This window comes from Plectrocnemia conspersa, unplaced genomic scaffold, assembly GCF_051122295.1.
Source record: "Plectrocnemia conspersa isolate PC_06_02 unplaced genomic scaffold, ASM5112229v1 ptg000011l, whole genome shotgun sequence".
NCBI classification, from domain to species: domain Eukaryota; kingdom Metazoa; phylum Arthropoda; class Insecta; order Trichoptera; family Polycentropodidae; genus Plectrocnemia; species Plectrocnemia conspersa.
Genome location: NW_028277175.1, coordinates 28,985,667 through 29,007,136, shown reverse-complemented (window position 1 = coordinate 29,007,136; position 21,470 = coordinate 28,985,667). Strand labels below are relative to the sequence as shown.

The following is a 21,470-nucleotide window of genomic DNA, read 5'->3' as shown; positions in this document are numbered from 1 at the left end:
TTTAGAATGCCAAAACTTTTCAGAGCACGATCAAAATAAATAAAAAACACTAATCTATATATATATATATATATATATATATATATATATATATATATATATATATATATATATATATATATATATATATATATATATATATATATATATATATATATATATATATATATATATATATATATATATATATATATATATATATATATATATATATATATATATATATATATATATATATATATATATATATATATATATATATATATATATATATATATATATATATATATATATATATATATATATATATATATATATATATATATATATATATATATATATATATATATATATATATATATATATATATATATATATATATATATATATATATATATATATATATATATATATATAAATATATATATATAAACAAACAAATCAATCGCTTTAATAAATTTTAATTGTAACCTAACACATAACGCAGTGACATAAATATAATTCAAATCAAAATATTTGCTACAAAGATAAGATTTAATTTTTAATAACATTAAAAACACATTTTTTTTAAATTTAGTATGTTACGATTTATATACGCAATATTTTTTATACCAAGCTTAAAATTCATTATATAAATAATGATCTCATAAAAAAATGGATACGCGTCACACGTAGCCGTAAAAATGATGAAACAGACTTTAAGATTTTATTAAAAAAAAATATTTTAGCCGAAAAATAATATTTTAATGAACATTTATTTTTAAGAGCCGCCATATTTATGCAACATTTTAAAATATTTATGAACTTAATTTTTGTAAATAAGGCTATTATAAGCTAATATAAATTATTTTAAAAAATTTAAAAATAATACATTTTTCAAAGCATATTAAAACTTGAGGTTAAGGTAAAATATAAACATACTCCTGTTACTATTTTAAACAAATTTATAGAAATTAAAATCATTACTATATTTTTTATATTTATCAATCGGAAAATCGGAGTAAATATATATCTTTTAGAGCTAATACTAGAGGCGTAAAACAAACTTGCCATCTTTTTCTCAATTATAAATAATGATAAAATAAATAGCTCTAGAACTGACTGGGTTAACGCAAATAGAGAATATGTATTATATATGCATAATAAATATAATGACTATAAGAAATTTTAATTCATAGTAAATATAACTTTTAGGTCAATTATTTATGAAGTAGTAGCACATATACATTAAAAATTATCATATTTGCCTAAAATATTTGATTAAAAATTGCAATTTTTAAAAGTATTTTATTAAATTAACAATAGGGTACGATTTTTTTTTATTGAATAATATTATAGCTGAGTTTCAATTTTAAATAAAATTAGTGATATTAAATATAAATATTCACGCGGCACACGTAACCGTAAAAATGATATAAACTAGCTGTAATTCAATCAAGAAGTAAGTATTATTATGATCTATTTCTGCTATAAAACATGTTTCTATAAATTTATTTTTATTTTAAATAGCCATTTTAAAAGTATATGAAAGGTCACTAATCTATCATAAATATTTGAGATATAAATTCATTGATTTATACTATTGGCTAATATTAATTATTTATAGATAAAACAATTATTTTTAAGTATAATTTTTCACAATTGACTTTTAGCTAATATAAATAATAAATTGAGGTAATAATAAAAAAAAGTTACATAAAGCAATATTTATCTGATTACTTTAAATTAACTTAATTTTGAAAAATAAACCTATATTTTTGAGATAATTATTTTTTTACTTATAAAAATAATAATTATACCTTTAATTTATTATAAAAATACACACATATATATACAGTATATTTCATAATAAATTATAAAAATGCACTTAATAATATATTTTTATTGCACACAACCAATTTATCAAACCTTGAGTTAAGCAATAAATTCCATTATTCACTTTAAAAAATAAAATCGTCGATATTTTAAAACACGATATAAAGACAAACTAGATCGAATTAATAAACTGAAATTTTAATTTATGTACCCACTATAGATGAATTATCTAAACCTACTATAAATAGCTAATAGCAAAATCATTATATATTATGTGAATTTAAGTAAATAATATATATATATTATACATATATTTTTTAAACCTAATGCACATTTTAATTACTTGATAAGATCATATTTTATTAGAAGGTTAGTATAGTTAATTTATTATAATCTATATATGCAAATATTTAACCTCCTTTTTAGTAAGGGTAATATTTTCGATATCTATGATTAAACCAAAGCGCAGGCTTCAGATTTTAGTATAATGTAATGAAGTTGAAAATATTTATATAATAATATAAAATTATCCAATGTGCCTCGGGTCTCTTTTACGACCGATAAAACGTGCCGCTAAAACGGTTGCGTAAGAGTGAAAAAAAAATAACTTACTCTAAAAGGTTATGATCGAAGAAGACCTCCGACGCTTCAGAGTCGCTCCTGGGCAGTATCAGTTTAGGCAGAACCATTCCCTTTTTTCGCCTCCCCTTGATACCAAGCGAGGGCTGGGTAAAGTTGAGCAAATCTGGCGTCGTGAGAGGGCTGTGAGGACTCAGGATCATAAGCTTCCTGGAACTGTCTTGCGACGAACCCATTCCGAAAAAGGGGCCTCCGGATGGAGGCAGGCTGAGATGCTGAGGAGTCGATCTTCTCTCCACCCCTGCGAACAGCCCTCTCCTTTTTTCAGCTGTAATTTGCACGGTCTCCTCTCTGCTCATTGACCCTCCCATCTCTTCGCCCGACAAGGCTCTCCTCTTCAGTCTTATGTCTCGGTCGTAACTGTCGAAGCTCCTGTTTTCCGAATGGGTAGTTAAAACCTTTCGCATGTCTCTCTCGCTGGACGTGAGAAAAGAACCTCTATGCGCGTGGAGCGTCTTTTCAGATGACACGCTCAATTGATTAGTGTTCTCCTTAGCGACTCTTAAACTCTCCATCGACTTGGTAGCTTCGACCCTTCCAGTAGTCAAAAATTGAGTTGAACTAATCGTCTTTTGACCGAACAACTTAATCTCGGGTTCATATTCTTCTTGGCTTGAGCTAGAAGTAGCGCTCCTAGAAAACAAGCCCAGTTTCGCCGAAAACCTCTGATCTGAATATCTAGAAGTTGTTTTATCTTTCAAGATGCCTTGAAAGGTCTTCGTGATCTTATTGCCATCTATATCCGTTTCGGATATTGTGCCTCCCGATTCTTCAGATTCGTTCGAGGCTTGATGCGTTATTATCTGGCACATCGGAATCACTGGAAGATCGTCTTCTAAAGATTTAGAAACGCTACTGGTCGCTACGTCCACCGAATTTTGTTCGGAGCTCTCCTCCGATTCGCAAATTTTGCGCGTTGGTTCTGACATTGCAGTACCTTTTATGAAGGACGAGCGAGTAGATGAAGTTTTCACTGTTGTTGTACTGTACGACGTACTGGAGAACGTCTGCACTCTAGATTGTATTCTAGTCGATTTTTGCTCCACGACACCGCGAGCAATCTTAGTTTCATCGTCTTCCTCCTCCATATTTGGTCGAGATAAAGGTCACTTGTGTGATATATATATATATAAATATTTAACGTTATGATCCGTCCGTCATTTATTAACTTTTTAATTATCTGTATAAGTATTCCTGAAACGATAAGAACATTTTTTTTTATACATCCGAGTGCACTTCACACCGAAAGCCATAAATTAAGGCGTAGTCACTCGTATTTACACTTTATTTTATGCAGTTTCACGCTATTTACAGGTTTAGAGCGTTAAAAGCGTTACTGAGAGCATTGGGTTAGTTTTTAGAGTTATAAAAAGGGTAGAGAGAAGAGCATGCCTTTGAATGAACAACACCTATGCGAAAACATACCGTAATGTGAGTATAAGATCTTTGTGTGAAAAGCACCGTTTTTTTGCGTTTTTGTTTAGTTGGATTTGTCCTGGAGCGCTAGGACTTCGCCAAGCTGGTTGGAAGCTTGGGTCAGAGCTTGCATCTGCTCTTGGTTAAGCCCCGATGCTTTGACTTGGACTTTAGCGCTCTTGTTGGATTCTTCGGAAGAGCTTGAAGATTCGTTGCGGATCGTTTTGGTGTTTCCGGAAGAATCTGTGTGAATCTCCTCCTCAAATTCTTCTTCATAGCTGGCCGAGTAGCTCTCTGAAAATTCTTGACGCGCTTCTATGCAAACCCTCGTTTGTTCAGTCTTCTGTTGCATGACTGAGTCCATTGTCTTCTGGACCAATTGAGTGGCTGACGTGGCTTTCAGATCGGATTCAGACATATTTGGGATTTTTTAATCTAAAAAGTAGAGAAATTCAATCGGTTATTATGGCGGATTCTGGTACACTGTGAGCTTTGGTTACAAACGTGCAGAGCTTTCTCTCGGACACGTATCGATTTTAGTCCTGTACTACGACCACACGTTCTAGGACCAACGTATAACATAACGCGGCAATGCGGTAAGGGTTTAAACCGGTGAAAAACGACGCATACATTTTCATATACCGCTGAAAATTGCATGAAACCATTAATATGCAGCTTGGTATCAAAATCGTTTCAGGAAAATTTCCCCTGGTTCTTCTAGCCTGCATTTGTGCCTTAAGGGTAATAAAGCGCATCTGTTACAATTTGCCATGATACGAAACGACTACACACCAGCAGCGAATACATGTATATATTATTTTATACAGTAGTTATAATGGTTTTGTAATAAAAAATATTTTATTTACATATAATCATATTCAATAAATATTTATCAGCGTCATATTGCATTAATTTTATTTTGCATACTATTGAATCTTATTAAAATTTTTGTTTCTTTAAATTTTAATAAAAAAATTGCATTATAATATTTTTTGTATTATAACCAGCATAATCGACAAATAGTATGTTTTTGCCTATTGATCATACACATTTGGGTTCAAATCCCATGTCTGGGAGATCGAAATTAGTGATTATTATATAATTGCAATTCCGATCAATCATCACAAATAGGGTAACCAAAATTTTTCTAATCTCACGCATAAATATCGTGATGATGAATTAAAATTAAGCTATTTCAGTTTATAGAAAATATCGTATCTGCATTAAAATAAAAAAAAAATGTTATTATTATTGTTTTTTCATTGAAGTTCACTTTAATGATTATTTTAATAGTTTAAGAAAATTATCGACATGCTAAATTTTCATTTCAATGTATGTAGTTCTAGTTGAAGTTAAACTATGTACTTAAAATAGTATAACGTGGTTATACTATTTTAAATTGAAATAGCATAGTCCGAAAGGTTTAGACTATTAACACAGAGATCGCAGGTTCGAGCCAATTTAAGAAACGATCGATGAATAATTCTTACAGAATACCAACATACTAAAAGGTGTTTTTTCCGAATTAACAACACTTTTTCCAACGACAGCTGACTGTATTCAGTTTGGTTTGCCTTTAGCTAGAATAACGCTTGCAAATTGTGAAAATATATTTCAGTTTGCGACACTTACAGTGAAATAAACGTCCATGCGTAAGTAATTCGTAATAACCATGGATCGTTTTTGTACCACGCATACTCTAATCAATAATACGCATCCGCAGAGACGTCGTACACTGCGAAATATTGAAGAGTCAATTTGCCATCGTGCACAGTAATTGGAGCTACCTCCATCCACTTAATGAACTATTTTGCGAAAAGATATTGGTTTACGAGCTTACAAGATTCAGCTTGTACAAGATTTGAAGCTGCTTTATCTACTTATGATGAGCCGAAAAATCCTTATTTTCACTACAAAGTTTTGATTGTAAATCATAATACAGATAATAATCGAATATTATAACGATACAGATTTACGCCATTGTAACGCATTGGGCGTATGCCTATCAGGTATCAACAAAATATTAAAAAAAAATTGAATAAATGTTATTCATTATATATTTTATTGAAAAATATTGTGATAGTAACACTCAACCGACGGGTCAGGTAGTACCTACCCGTCATGTGAGTCTATGATAATATACGAAACGGGTAAAATCAATCTTTTTTGACATTCATTGCGTTTCAATCTATCTTGTATTATTTTTACAAACTATTTATTATTTTTTTTTAATTTTAATAATAATCAAAATCGTGATTTTTAGCGTAACAGAGCTATAATTATGGTAAAAAAAATTAGCTTACATAAGCTGTTCTTACTAGTCGACGACTAAAGTTTATTAGGTTTTAATTGTATTTATGAATATATGTTTTTTTATATAGAAATGAAACGAGTTTTACATGGAAGTAAATTATAAAGTTCTGATTTTAATTCTACGCAACTCGAATATTTAAAACTTTTTATTTTTAATTTTCGAAAAATCATATCACGATATTTATGCAAATCTGCCCGTTGTTGCGCATCAAGCGGCGAAAAAACAACCGGTGGATTAAATGGTATTATGTGTGATTAAAATATGTACCTGATTTATACAAAAATGTTTATAAAGACATTTTAGAGTAGCGTATAATTTTATTAGCGCCGGTAAAATTATATTTTTGTTAATAGGGATATATATCTACTGTTAAAAATGTATTTGGATTTCACTAGTGACAATATAGCTTTACTGAAAAATATACATTCACTGTAACATAAATACATTGCATGTAAATAAATAATGATTACTATATAAATGTTTATATTACTACTACATTTATATGGAAAAGTTGCTGAAAAATATATATCTACCAGTGAAAATGTATTTCTATATGATTTTGTGGCAATCACATATTTAAAAATATTTCTGGGATAGATTAGAGTTGTTTTTTTAGCACAATGGTAAATACTACAGAAATTCGTATGTATTAAAGGTCAAAAAATGATTAAACCTGTTGTATATATTTTTTTATTACAATATTTTACAATAAAACATATTATGAATAATTTTTATTATTTTTTTTTAGATTTTCTTTAAGGGATAACCTAAATTTTTTTGTGTGATTTCAGTTTTTTTATATATCCTAATTAAATTCAAGGAGGAAAAATGCCTCCCCCAAATGACATCATATAATGCGTTCCGAATCACCAGCAAAAGTAAGAATTATTATGAAAAACAATAATTTCAGAATTAAGCAACATGCTTAATTCTGAAATTATAAATATATGCTTAATTTAAGATATATAGAACAAAACCTGTAAATGAACATTTCTTATGTTATATCAGATATTGAAGTAGTCACTGCCTTCAAGAGGCACAAAAAATTAAGAAACGTAAAAAACGTACACGAAAACCACGTTATTGGTCTACTAGAGCCTGTCGACATAATCAATAATCAAAAAAATCGCCGAAGGAACGCTTTCGATATATCACAAGACATACAGAGACAAACAAAGTCAAACTCTATAATATATATATAAGGAACCAGTAATTCACGTTTTTTAATAATTATTTAAAGATTGGAAAAAAGTGATAGGATAAATGCCAAATCTAAATTCACTATAAATATTAATATGAATTTATTATAAGCTTTCAATGCATCATTCATTCTAAAATGTCAACTTGAGATTAAACTTGATAAAAGTTTGATGAACACGAACCACTAATTATTAAACGTATTAAACATGTTTAAAACTGTAACAGAGTTATAAAGTTAAACGCAACCTATTTACCTTTAAATATTTAATTAAAACTACAAACTACAAATCTCGCATTTAATATATAATACAACATTTGTAAATTTATGTTTACATGCTTCAGTTACATAACAAGCAGTTTACATAAATAATAAAAGGTTCATTGCTGTCATTCCAATCGATAACATCCATGTAACACAATTCGATAATAAAGATATAAAAAAACTAGAGCGTTATTGCTGTATGAATTATAAATTTGACGTATTTAATTTACGACGAGGTTCAGTTCAACCGTTATCTACATAATTGGAGTTACCTGAAAGTTAACCGGGCGCCTGACAATTGTAATATAAATATACAAATAATATTATTATTGAATATACATTCAGCGATGATCTTGTATAAATAAAGTTAGAACGGTATCAAATTACGTTTGCGAATTCATTTGCATGAAATTACATCTTTGACAGCGTACTTGAACTTAAGCGCTATTAATATCGCAATTGGAGAGAAGCAAAATACACACTGCATAATGTTGATAATCAATGTGTACTATAAAATTTAATATGCATTTGAAATTGCCATTTGATACTCAATGAATAATGCAAACTTTGTTAGCGTTTAACAAAGTTGATGACGATAATGAAGCTCGATTCACTTTAAAAGCCTGTAATATAATAATTTTGAAAGGCTACTTTATTCTATAACAGTATTATATAACAAATAACCTAAACTAAACTATTATATAGAATCATTGTTTAATTAATAAATTTAATTCAATTTAAATTTTGAAGGTATATCAATTATTTATTATTTTATAATTTATAGATTGATAGCACTATTTGTTTTTGCTTAAGCTCTTTCACGTACATACTATATGTGAAACGCCTGTTAATTGTCGAATATATCAAACGCATTGTTTGAGTTTAACAGTCAAATATTAATGACCGCTAAAAAAAGTTGCTATCTCGTATGATTTATGCGAAACAATTTTGACTGAAAATGAAGAGCCAATACCAAAAAAGCACGTCAAGATCAACACAATATCAAGGTTATTCTTACTGTTTTATTTAATTAATTCCCACAACAAATTTTCAACGTTTTAGGAGTATCATATTGCAGTTTAGAGACAAACACTCTTATGCCTGTCTGCCTGTTATGTGTAAAAAGATCGTTTCGCACCAAAAGGGATTAATTATATTTTTGATAGTATATTCTTCTAACAGATATCGGTAAATTATTTTTTTCATATAAAATTACTACTTGATTTAGGTACTTGATTTTGTTTAAAAAAATCGTTTCAAATATCTCTATGTATTTTTCTAGATCGGTTTATATAAATGTCACACCATAACGAATTCATATTTAGAATCGATGGCGACAAATTCTAGGATAGTCACAAATGTGGTGTTTGTATTCTGAAGTGTTATTTTTATGCCTTACGGCATTTTGCAAAAGCAAACAAAAATTTTGCGTAAATTGAATATTTACGACCGAAAAGTTTTCACTGATATTGTATTGGTGAGTGCCCACACAAACTTTTATAATTATCAGTAGCGTAATTTTAATAATATGACAATTTAAAAATTGCGATTATTTGGCACATTTTTCGATCGCGCGCAAATATGCCAGCTATACGTGACAGCAGCCGCCATGCGGACGTCATTCACGCACGCCGTCCGGACGGCATATAAAATTTGTGGCCGCTATTCGAAAGTTGGCGACCTCGGCTGACTTCAGTTAGGACAACTTTCAAAGAGTGTAGTGCAAGAATTAGATTTTGCACTACGATTTCACACTACTATTATTCACCGATATATTTGGTTAAAAACGACATCATCTTGATTTCGAAATTATCATATTTATGAGAAATGATTTTCTAGTGAGTTATTTTTTCTTCCGTAAATAAAGAGAACATTGAAAGTCATTAAGATTCACAAAAAAGACAAGCACATGAAACACGTTAAGTTTGATCTAATGTCAAGGTTTTCCTAAATGTTTTTTTTTATTATTACATTATGGCTAAATATTATTTTACTGTACTTTATTGCGAGCTATATAAGAAGCTCTAAAGATAACGTTATAATACTAAGCAAACACCTCTTAAATTTTGTACTTTGATTTTATACTTATCTACTAATTTGTAATTTTTTTGGTCAAAAATGACATTGTCGTGATGCCGCATATATTGTATTAACCAGATATATTTTTTAGTACCTAATTTATATTTTCGCAGATGAAGAAAATATTAAAAGAGCATGCAGAAAGTATGAAAGAGAGAATGAAGAGCCAAGATCCAATGTCAAGGTTTTTTCTAACGGTTTTCTTTGATTATTACGTTATATATTACATAAAATCTATACTCTAATCATACGGGAATTAATAAATGTTATCTTGTAATATTATGCCGTTTGTGTTAATACTACAATATCGCATCGTGGGTCAAAAATGACACCGCCATGATGCCGCAATTATTGTATTAATAAGATATGATCTTCTTTGACTAAAAATCGCCAAGTAAGCTCAAGATTATAACAAATAGTGGATTGAAAGAATTTCTAGCATAAGTGTACTATATGTAATGAAAAACGCATAATTAATATTATAGTAAAATAAATCAAGTTGATAAATAATATTGTAAATTAAATATAAAAGTTTAAAATTTGTTATTTGATATTTAAAATATTTTTATAAAAGATAATTCCATTTACTAATGATAAATATCAAATTATTGACGAAACCCTTTTCCATCTATTTTTGAACACCACTTTATTTGGCTTCATAAATTAAATTCGGAAGCGCTTGATTCATTCCTCGTTTCATAATATCAGGTGTTTCCAAGTACTGTGCCGTACAAATTCACGATATTAAGTAATTAACGTTCCACTTTTCGTTTCTGGGTCAACTGCAACGTTCGACGCCATTTTCAAAATTAAATTCTCCATTTCATATCCTTTAATCTATGCATACCATACAACGTATACGTATTATATATTGAATAATATATGCAAGTATATGTATTGTTGAAAGAAAGGGTTTCGCTGATACCGTCGTAAAGTTATAAGAGCGTGGAAATAAAGTTGTCAGAGATCCCATGAGCTTTCGTGAGCTTTTAAGCTTCGTTGCATCGCGTAAACAAAACCCGTTAAAGTTAAACTTTTAATGTCATTAGAGCGCAGATATTTTTTAAACCGCAAAAGCATAAAAGAGGATTCACGTGAAAAAATATATAACTTTTAATTGCTTTTATTTTGCTGCAAATATTTGTTGTGGTGTGGCAGACCCTTTATTTTCTGCGATGTTGGACGTGAAACAAACACGTTTCAATTGATTTTCTTCAATTTCTCTGGGGATATCTCAGATTATGTGTCGCATGGACCGTTTTCGTAATATTTCCATTGAACCAAACAGATCGTTCGCTCTATATGAGGCACTTTCTATATCGGTCTGTTCATTACACATGTAAGGGATCAAAGAGCGAAACTTTGTCTTGGAAGATCATAATTTATTATATATTAATTTTATTTTGGGTTAATTTAACGAATGAGTTATTCGCTTATAAGTTTTCAGTGTTTTTAAAAGAATTTTTAAGTTTAGGGACAATACTTGAAAGTAACACAAGGAAAACTTTTTACAAAGTTGCGAGTAACTCTAAAAGCTTTCACACTTTAAGATTGATGAATTGGTAATTCACTTTAGGAAAACAAAGTAGGTGCAAAGTCAAACATTATTATTTATGCATAATGAAGTACTAAAAAATATACGAATGTCTATCTATAATACAAAGGCTAAGCTCATAAATATATGTCTGGTAGTAGTGTCTAAGTAAAATTAACGATCCAACTCACGAATGTAATTTCCGATTTATGATTTGCGTTCAAATTATCACCTGGAACGGTATCAAACAAATTGCAATCTTGGCAGTTGCCATTCAAACTACAACTTTGATAGACTAATGGTTCTGGCACTGAAGCTAAGTGATAGTAAATCACAAACTAATTTAATCTCAACAACTGCAAATTCAATCAGCAGTTAAAATCTTAAGTTATGTATTTTTATCATCATGATGTAAGTTTCAATTGAGAAACTTCATGCATCTAGTGCGATTAAAAAACCCTCGCTTTTTTGTCAAAGGTTACACAAACGCTAAATATTGGAGAAGTAACTTTTAAAGGGCAATTTTAACGAGGTACTATTATTAGAAGTTACTTATTATATTTTATACCAAATTCATCATATTTACTTTACATAATTTATTTATTATATTCATAGCTTTATAATAATTTATATGTATGAACTTTAAATAATATATTAGTCACAGTACGTTGAATGCTTCAATAACTTATAATGAGATTCAGAATAATTGGGTTAAACAAGAGACCCGCAACGTATTGGGTTTAAATTCATAGTTATGCAGTTTCACGATGCACATGAAATAGTTAATATTATTGATAACAGTTGATAAATATATTATATAAATTTCTTTATACATATATTAAGCATACAATTTTTGCAATTGTAAAAAGCACATCAGCTTTAAAAAAAATCAGATGCACAGAACGTGTTTTATGTAACGGCTGTTGTGTCTATTACAAAAAAATTATTACCCCATAATATATTTAATTTGGAAATTAAAAATAAGAAAAAATAGCACAAAATGCAAGAAAAAAATATTTTTATGAAGTACTTTTTGTAGTGATAATTGATAACACTTATCATAAGTTTATGTATATGAATAATTTTTGTCAGATGTGACACAAAACAAAAAAGTAAAAAAATTATATTGACATTTATTTTGTTAATTTATCAAACGTTACAATACATATTTACCAATTGTATAAGGTTGTAATATTGAAAGTGGTAGTGGTATATATTTTTTACTGCATAATCAAAATATGCTTCATTTACAGAAATTGTCTTTTAAATTCCTTGCTCATAAACATCTTTATTTTCAGAGATTGTAAAGTCGTAAAATGCTTTTATAGCATCACTCTGATTATTAATTTTCATATTTCAAAGAAATAAGTCTCAACATATTAATATGTATAAATAAAGTCAGGAGAATTTGGTAAATGTTATAGTCTAGTTTGGTTTAAAAAATTATGTAAAATTTCTACAAAACCAATTGATTATTATTCATATAATTAAAATATAATCAATTACTGTCACCGTAACTTTTTCTGTATAAACCCAGTTTTAAAGCATGTTTAATAAACTGTATGAACTCTTCCGAGTATCACAGATTATCTATTACTAATTGCAGATAAATATTATATGTAAAAATGATTCCTTATTGTATCTGATTATTACTAAAGAATAGACTTTGCTGATTTTTCGGTATGTACGTGCGGTACCCAATTGTCAATTATTTGCATTTAGATGTCGTTTTTATAAATTAGGGCTAACAACGTTTCAATTTTTTTTTAAACAACAGTAGAAAGTCATTCATTGGGTTTATTTTCAAGTGCTGTTAGACTAACAACACAGGTTTTGTTTATGAAAAAAGTCAAATAACTTTGACTTCTCTTAAAAGAACTTATTTTCACTACGGAATTTTTTAAACTAACAGATGAAATTTCTCTGACTAACAGTACCTTCGCTAAATAGAAAATTGTTATTCATTATGTATTAGTTTATATGTATAAAAAGATATAATTTTAATATATCTAATATTATAATAATTTTATTTATTTAATAAAAAATAATTCGCGAACCGTCTGACTACAAATAAGAAAAAAAATAAAGAACATAATATTATATGTAAAATTTATTAAAAATATGATCACATACTATTATATAATATATGGTCCATTTCATAATTTAATAATTTTCTACTTTTAATTCGTTTCAAAATTCAGTTATGTACATATAAAATATATATGTACTATTTCAGTCCAAACTATGTTTATGTCCATGCTTATTAAAAATAACTTATTTTATTACCTAATTATAAGAAACTCGTTTAAATTATCTATAAATAAAAAAGTAATAAAATTTTATCGCCAGTCAAATTAAAAAGTGACAAAAAAGATTTTTCTCGAATTATGAGCCAAAATACCGTTCTCGCCCGTGACATTTGGAAATGGACCAAAGCGTCATTTGAAATAACTCAATAGTGATTCACGGCTCAGGAACGTGCAAAAATATTCTGTAATATTTACTCATCTATGTCAAAAATGAAAAAAAAATCGCGCGGGGAAAAATTATCAGCGTGATAAAAAACCAACCGCTCTGGCGATCTATGCCCTGCGTAAAATGTAAATTTTGAGTAAATATTTTTAGAAAAAACACATTTATATTTTTTATTATAAACGTTTGAAGTTCGCTTAGCTCTCCATAAATTATATTTTGTATTCTTTTTTTTGGTATCGCCGTAAAATTAGCATCGAGTTCAAGTGGTTACTGTGACGCAATTAAATTAAATGACTCACGTCGATTTGGATTGATACAAATAGCGTACTTCAAAATGTACAAAATAAAATAAATTAAAATCATTAATTATTGCTTGCAAGAAATATAATAAAAATAAAATACCCTGAGCAAATACATGGGTACATATTTTATATTTAATTAAATTATTATTTCTTATTTATATAAAATATAAAATCATTTAGTATTTTTTTAGTGCAATTACAACATCGCTAAAATAATAAAAATATGTTTTTAAAAGCAAATATATTATTTTAATTTATAATTAGTCTCAATATGCTTAATAAACAAATATAAAAATAAGTATAAAAAAATAGTTATTGCATAATACTGTATGAATAAACGGTTTTAACCCCACATTTATCTATCCATTCATTTTATTGCACCCAAAAGTTTTCTAATCGTAATGTAATTTTTGATAAAGTATTGATTAAATACTATTCTAAATATATTGTTGAAAGATTATAAAATTGCTATTAGGACTAAGCTAATATAACAATATATTTCTATTGTATATTATTAACATATAGTATTATATTCTTAATAACATATACTTTTAAGCTTAAAAAAAGTACAGACTAAGGGGTTACAAAATAATTTTGACTATATTATCTGCTGTATACTAAATATTATACAAACTAGAAAAAATAAGATTTCACATAATACTTTTTAGAATAACGTTTTAAAATAATAAAAATATTATAAGTTTGACTTTTTTAGGTATTACATTTCTTGGAATTCACCAATGAGTCGCAAATTATTTAAGGTTAACTCAATTATACTTTAATATTTAAAATAATTCTATAAATGAAGAGAGCGAGAAAAATTAAATATTTTATTTAAAAAAAAATACTATATAATATAAAAAAAATCTGCTTGTTGTATATTATTAAAAAAACTATATTGTTAAAATACTAATATCACATTTGAAATAAACGTAATTATACATAATCAAGCAATCATATTTTTGTAGATTTTTTTTCAAACATATAAATTTAACAAATAGCCCAATACTGTATAATAATAATGATTTAGTTTTAAACCAGTGAAAAGTTTCAGCTGATTTACAGCGTTTATTATTATAAATATTATAGTGCTACTTATAGATTATTTTCAAGATAATAAATATAATATTCCTAAAAAAATTTTGAACCTAAAAATATACTTAATTTTTTATTTTTTTTTAGTTTATTAATATGTTATAAAATATTTTTGACCCTCCTAATTTTATAATATTTCTATTTTTTATTTTTTTATTAGCCGTTATATAAAAACTGGTTAATTAACTGAATAATATTCTTTACTAATTAATTTTTAAGACAAAAATATAGAGAGTTAAAAGAAATCACAGATTATTTTTTTACAATAAATCAAATCAAATTGATGCTATGATTTAAATCTACCTAATATTTGTATATTTTATATAAATTATCTTAATCTCATTTTTTTCATTGCTTAAATACGACTTAAATATTTAATTAAAAAATATATCAGTTAATTTTAATATAAATAAATAAAATATATATTGAAAAACGCGTTTTTATTAATAAGCCATCATTTTGAAACCATATGGGGAATTATAGTCAATCAAGATATTAATAAAGTACTATTTTCCATAAACTACGTATTTTTAATAGAATTATATTTTTTTGTTGCTTAAAAATAAGACTTAATTATTAGCATATTTATATATATATAACAAAAAACGCGTTTTTACTAATTATATAATTATTCAGTTATAACAATAGTTCTTAACGTTTTCATAAAAAGCAAAGTATCGCATTGAATTCACAAGAAAGTGACGAAGTCAATGTATTGTAGTAACAAATATAGCTTTAATTAACAACGTGTCCATTATGTAATTAACAGCACATGGAACCATTGTTGTAACTAGCGAAACTTTGTTCAAAATAACGACTTTAGTTAGAAAGAACAATATTATTTTCACAATACAAAAATAAAAAAATACCTTGTGACGCAGAGTGCTAATTGTCGTTTTTTATGTAACAACATAAATTATCAGTATTTTCATCACTTGACAGATTTATGATTTGTAATATAAATATTTATATTTAAATTATATATTTTTATTGTTTTTACAAACAACGATATACTGAAATAAATTGTGGGGTAAGTAATACAAAACAAAAAAGATCAGATTAAAAAATAAAATATGACGCTTGATGTTTATCGAAATTGTTACCAATATAAATATATTATGAAACATATCCATATGGATCTATTACATCTTTTGTAAACGTATATTATTAAAATATTATACGAACATTTTTGTATATTCAATTTATTTTTTATCAAACTTTTATCCGCATTTTACCAACGAACCAATACCCGACACAATGAAAACGTGACGCTTCATTTATTCCGTCGATTGGAAAACGTCTAAGAAAACCCGAGTATATTTATTAAAATATAACAATTTCGTAATCAATGAGCGTTTTCATAGTTGAAAAAAATCACAAAGACCCATCCATGTTTGTACAGTCGTAGTTACAAAAATTTGTGTATTCAAACGGGTCGCGTTTCGTCACGATCACTACACACAAACATTTGTCTTAATCCGAATTTGAACAGCTGCAAATTCCACAAACGTTCCTCATCCAAATATACACAGAATAGACAATGCGACCACTATACCAATTTAGTGTAGATACGCTACTGAAACGTGGTAACGCAGCATCCTAATCTGGGTAAGCTGAGAGAGATAAGTTTTAATTATGACACAATAAATCATTTTGCAAAGCTTTACTATATTAGCAGCAAGGTAATGAACCAATAAAAAGTTATTTTATTTTATGATTTTAACTACAAAGTAAAACCAAATCATATTTTTTTTTCTACAGGTCTCGATTTACATCTTATATACTTATTATTTTTTTTATATATTTTTAATTACAAATCTGACTATCATTCCTTATCATGTTTCCCTAATACGTGATAATAAACAATCTAATGAGAATCTGAAAAACTCATGCTGGTTTACAAGCACTCTGGTCCTGACTGCAACGGTTAAGAATAAGGGACGCGATCGCGACTCTTTAGGACACTAAAACGTGCAGTAAAATGCCACCGAACATTGACGGGTTGTCAACACCGCCTTTAAGCAACATTAAAAAGTGTTCTGTCAAGTATACGCTACACCAGGAATTTTATGAATTATATCCCAGTGCAAATAGGCACTAGGATATAAATATCAATACTATCTGTATTCCGTCTTGTATGTACTTTAACTCTAACGACAGGAAGTACTTCACTTGAATTTCAACAAATAATAGCAAATAAATTTGTAAATAAAAAAAAAATGCTTCACTCGATCTTCAGACATTAGATCCATATTTGAGGACGCTACGGAATAGCGTATCGTACAGAACGTAAATTGGCAATAAATTATTAAAGTGACACGCGCTCCGCATAACGAAGTCGAACATCCATGATGCCTTATCATAAATTTTCGCGATTTAAATTTGGAAAAAAATGGATATAGCTATGTTATTTCTTGTAAACATATAAAATACTTAAACAAAAAATATCAAATCAAAGTTTGATCTATATAAAACTACAGTAATTTACTGTCTTCTCAAAAACTGTAATAACCCATATTGATGAGAAAAAATATTTTTTATTTTAATTTACTTTTTAGACAAAATTTTTAAAATTTTTGATCAGCCTTTATTTTAAAGAAAATGGCAGATTAAGCTGGCAAGCAAACTTAGTTAAGATATTTATATTTACATTTTTTAGTTTTTAGAAAAGTGTCATAAAAAACTTTTTATTTTTTTAATATGTATTATACAAGTTTTTAAATTTTAAACTTTTTATCCAGGATTTTTTTACGTTACGATATTTTTTATTTACAAAATTATTTGTAAACAAAAATTAAAATAATATAAGATATTGTAGTTATTTAGTATATAAAAGCATCATAAATTTACCTACGTTATTTTAAAAAATGTGTGTAAACATTTTTTTAAATTTTGGTTTTGCTTTAATTTAAAATGCTTATGAGATTTTATAATATTTTTCTTAGATTTCTTAAGGGAGTAACATTGTTTTGTATTTTTTTAATCTATGCCATTTTGAAATAAAACTAGCAGTAAATCTGTACCATCTACATTTAAGTTTTTGAATAAATATTTCGGTATTAAACATTTATTAAAATCCCCAAATTAGTTAAGAGATGAGTTAAAAATATTTTATACAAAATGATGCACTTTAAAAAAATATCAAAAATAATACCATATTCAAAAAATGTAATGACACAAAAGAAATAACATAAGAATAATTTTGCCTATAAATGAATTAAATCTTATCTTTGTGGAAAAAATATTACTGCAATATTTCTTTTACAAATAGTGCAATATTAAATTATATTATTAGCTTAGTTTTAATCAGTGGAATTTTTAGCTAATTTACAAAATTTAAGTATTTTTTAAGATATTTATTAATTTATTTTCAAGCTAATCGTAATTTAACTTACAATGAATATTATCTTATTTAAAAAATATGTTTAATATATTTTTCTTATTCAGAAAAACATAATAAAATATTTAAAGTAGAGACTCACTGTTAAGTAAATTTGATTTTAATAATTTCATTTTTTAATATATTGTAAATCATTTGTTGCAACACGACTGGCATGAGCCAAATGCGCGTCAACGAAGTAAACACAATCAATAACTACAAATTACGTAGTGACCAGAATAAAATAAATGTATTATATTAATTAAAAATATTGTATACATAAGAATCACTATGCAATAATTACATTTTATTTTAATTATTAAACAATAAGTTTCAGGAAAGCTAGAAAAACTTCAATACGGATGATCGATTTCTTAGACATGATAAAAATTAAAAAAATTGGGTCCACACGAGATTCAAGACCAGTTCTTTAAAGTATTAGTTACACATTTATATGATATGATATAAATCGTAACTATTTGTTCTATAAAAATATTATTTAATTCAGAAGAATCAAAAAGATCGAATATATATATATATAAATATGATATAAACACTAAATCATTTCAATGAAAATAAATAGGTTAAAAACATGAAAATTTTGCTAACTGGTTATTATATAACATTTTAAGAAGCACTGGTTTTAACCCCACATCTGAATTTCTTTCACGGATTCTTTCCATTTCTTCTATTTCACTCAAAAGTTTTCCAATCGTGATTCAATTTTGGATGATGTATGGATATTGGAGTATTAGTTCAAATATAAAGTTATGAAATTATAGAAGTGCGATTATAACAGGTCTAACAAAATAAAATTGTGTATAAATAACAAATCATATTTATACATTATTTTATCTTAGAATATCTAATAGACATATTTATTTCAAGTCATATTTTATATTAATGTCTTAGTTAAAATTTGATAACATATATAAAAAATAATCCAATTCATTAAAAAAAAATCACACGACTGAGTCGTAAATTTGTATTAGATACGTACTACTCCATAAATAATAATTTTATTACTTATCAACTAGAAAATGGAGATATTTTGTACCAAATCTTATTTTAATACCTAATAATATTATCAATATATGTAATTTAGATAAGATTTTTGAATCAACATAATCTTTTCTCTCGAAAATTCTCATAGATAATAAATTTAAGTTATTTGTCTTTGTTTTGCATTTCACAAATAAATTAGTTTAATCTAGAAAATATGACTGCAAATTAAAAATATATCACGCGATGTTTACGCTGAAACCTACACGTAACATATTTATAACCACGAAGACTTCTTTCATTAAACACGAGGCGAATTTCATTTTGCATTACGCGTATATTACGAAGAGATAATCTAAAGCGAACGCAATAGGTACATGTATTATGAATAGATATATTGATGTTTGTATGAACAAGTATATTATGATATGCTCGACGAAGGGTACATCGTCTTGAACGCAATATTACAATTTCAATATTTTTTTCACGTTAATACATGATGTATGCTCTGAGGAGTGAGGCATATATTATATTTATTCACAAACGCGAATTTTTTTTGAGCGTTAATATAAAAACAATTCCTTTTATTTTTTCATGGTTTGACTGCCTTGAGATTTTAAAAACAATCTCAACGCAATTAGATCATAAAAAATGTTCCATCGTCGCATCGTATATCAAATTTCGCACACAAAACGCTTTTCTCGCAATCTGACAGCCATTATGTCACTAATATCGCTCTTGGGTATAATTCAGGGTGAGAATGTGTTTTTTGTGAGTTGTATACAAGAGTCATAATTCAGCAGCATCTGGACCGAATCGATAAAGTGACATTTCGCATATGTACTACTGAGTGCTGCTCAGGATACGAGCGCTCTCGCTAATCCGATCGTCCTTTTTGCCTTAATACATTTTTCATGCGACTTAAGTAGAGGAAAAACTCCTTGAACGTTAAACATTTTCCTTGGCAAACCACCTAGGAAATATTTTCGGATCAACGGTCTCATTGTCGCGCGATAATAGAATTGTATTTGGACCTGGCTAGAGTGATACTTTAAAATTCTAAAGTCTTTACAAAACAATTTATACATCCGACCAGAACAAATCTATTATCAGACATCAACGTGACGAGCGTCCTCGCTGCTAAGAACGCATTTAGCTTTTCCACCTACATGAAGTAGAATTTCAATGTTCTAGAAATTGAAAGAAACACATTATGAGTAATACTGTAAAGACATTGAATATGTTAAACAGGAGTATTCGCAACGTTGCTTAGTCATTTTTCATATCAAAGCTTTAACATTGACTCAAATAAAAGGCACACTATAAATCGAATCAATCTCATATGTAAATATTTCTCTACTTATTTTATCGTTCAATAGTATAATAATATATGCAATTAAAACCAAACCCAACGCTCTCTGTATACCTTTAATCTATACTAAACCACACTAAACATTGAATCATATATAATTATATAGATTTACACTTTTGTAATAGCACAAATCATACACACATACGCACGTGTGTTTTCGGTTAAATTTAACCGTGATTTTGAACCGATTTTAGCCGCACTGTATAATAAAATTTCTTTGTGTTTTGATCGATGGTTAAAATTTAAGCACTGGGGGAACGCACGTTGGTTTTTTTGTTGGTTTTACGTGATCTTCTCTTTTGGAAGGAGAAGAGAAAGAAGAAACAGAAGCTGGAAGCAAGCGTACGCGTCCAGCACGGATGGCGCGCCAACGAACACTGATTCGACTGACTCTAATTCGGTAACACTCGACGGCGAGTTAACCCTTCGGCGACTGTGACCCAATTTTTATATATTATCAGACGCGTAATTACGAATAAGATATGAATAATGGGTATAACACCTATTATTCGCTAAAAAATAATTCATAAATAATTATTAAAAAATAAATATATATACGATTTTTTTAATTAATTTTGTGGCACGA

The 21,470-nt window shown here is 27.4% G+C and overlaps 1 protein-coding gene across 3 annotated transcripts in view; it reads right to left on the bottom strand.

Annotated features, from left to right (window-relative positions):
• The window catches only part of LOC148230183 (uncharacterized), a 39,262-nt gene extending 17,999 nt beyond the window's left edge, over nt 1-21,263 (bottom strand). The window contains exons 1-3 of one of the 3 annotated variants that reach the window (XM_088198707.1): nt 21,148-21,263; nt 3,880-4,305; nt 2,428-3,648 (exon numbers count right to left, since the gene is read on the bottom strand). In XM_088198707.1, coding sequence (XP_088054833.1) covers nt 2,428-3,542 — 1,115 coding nt within the window. In that variant the 5' untranslated portion in view covers nt 3,543-3,648; nt 3,880-4,305; nt 21,148-21,263. Of the gene's footprint in view, nt 1-2,427; nt 3,649-3,879; nt 4,306-21,147 lie in introns of those variants that run through there. The other 2 variants (XR_015811495.1, XM_088198708.1) reach the window with 2 other exon arrangements.
• Nucleotides 21,264-21,470: the final 207 nt, after the last annotated feature.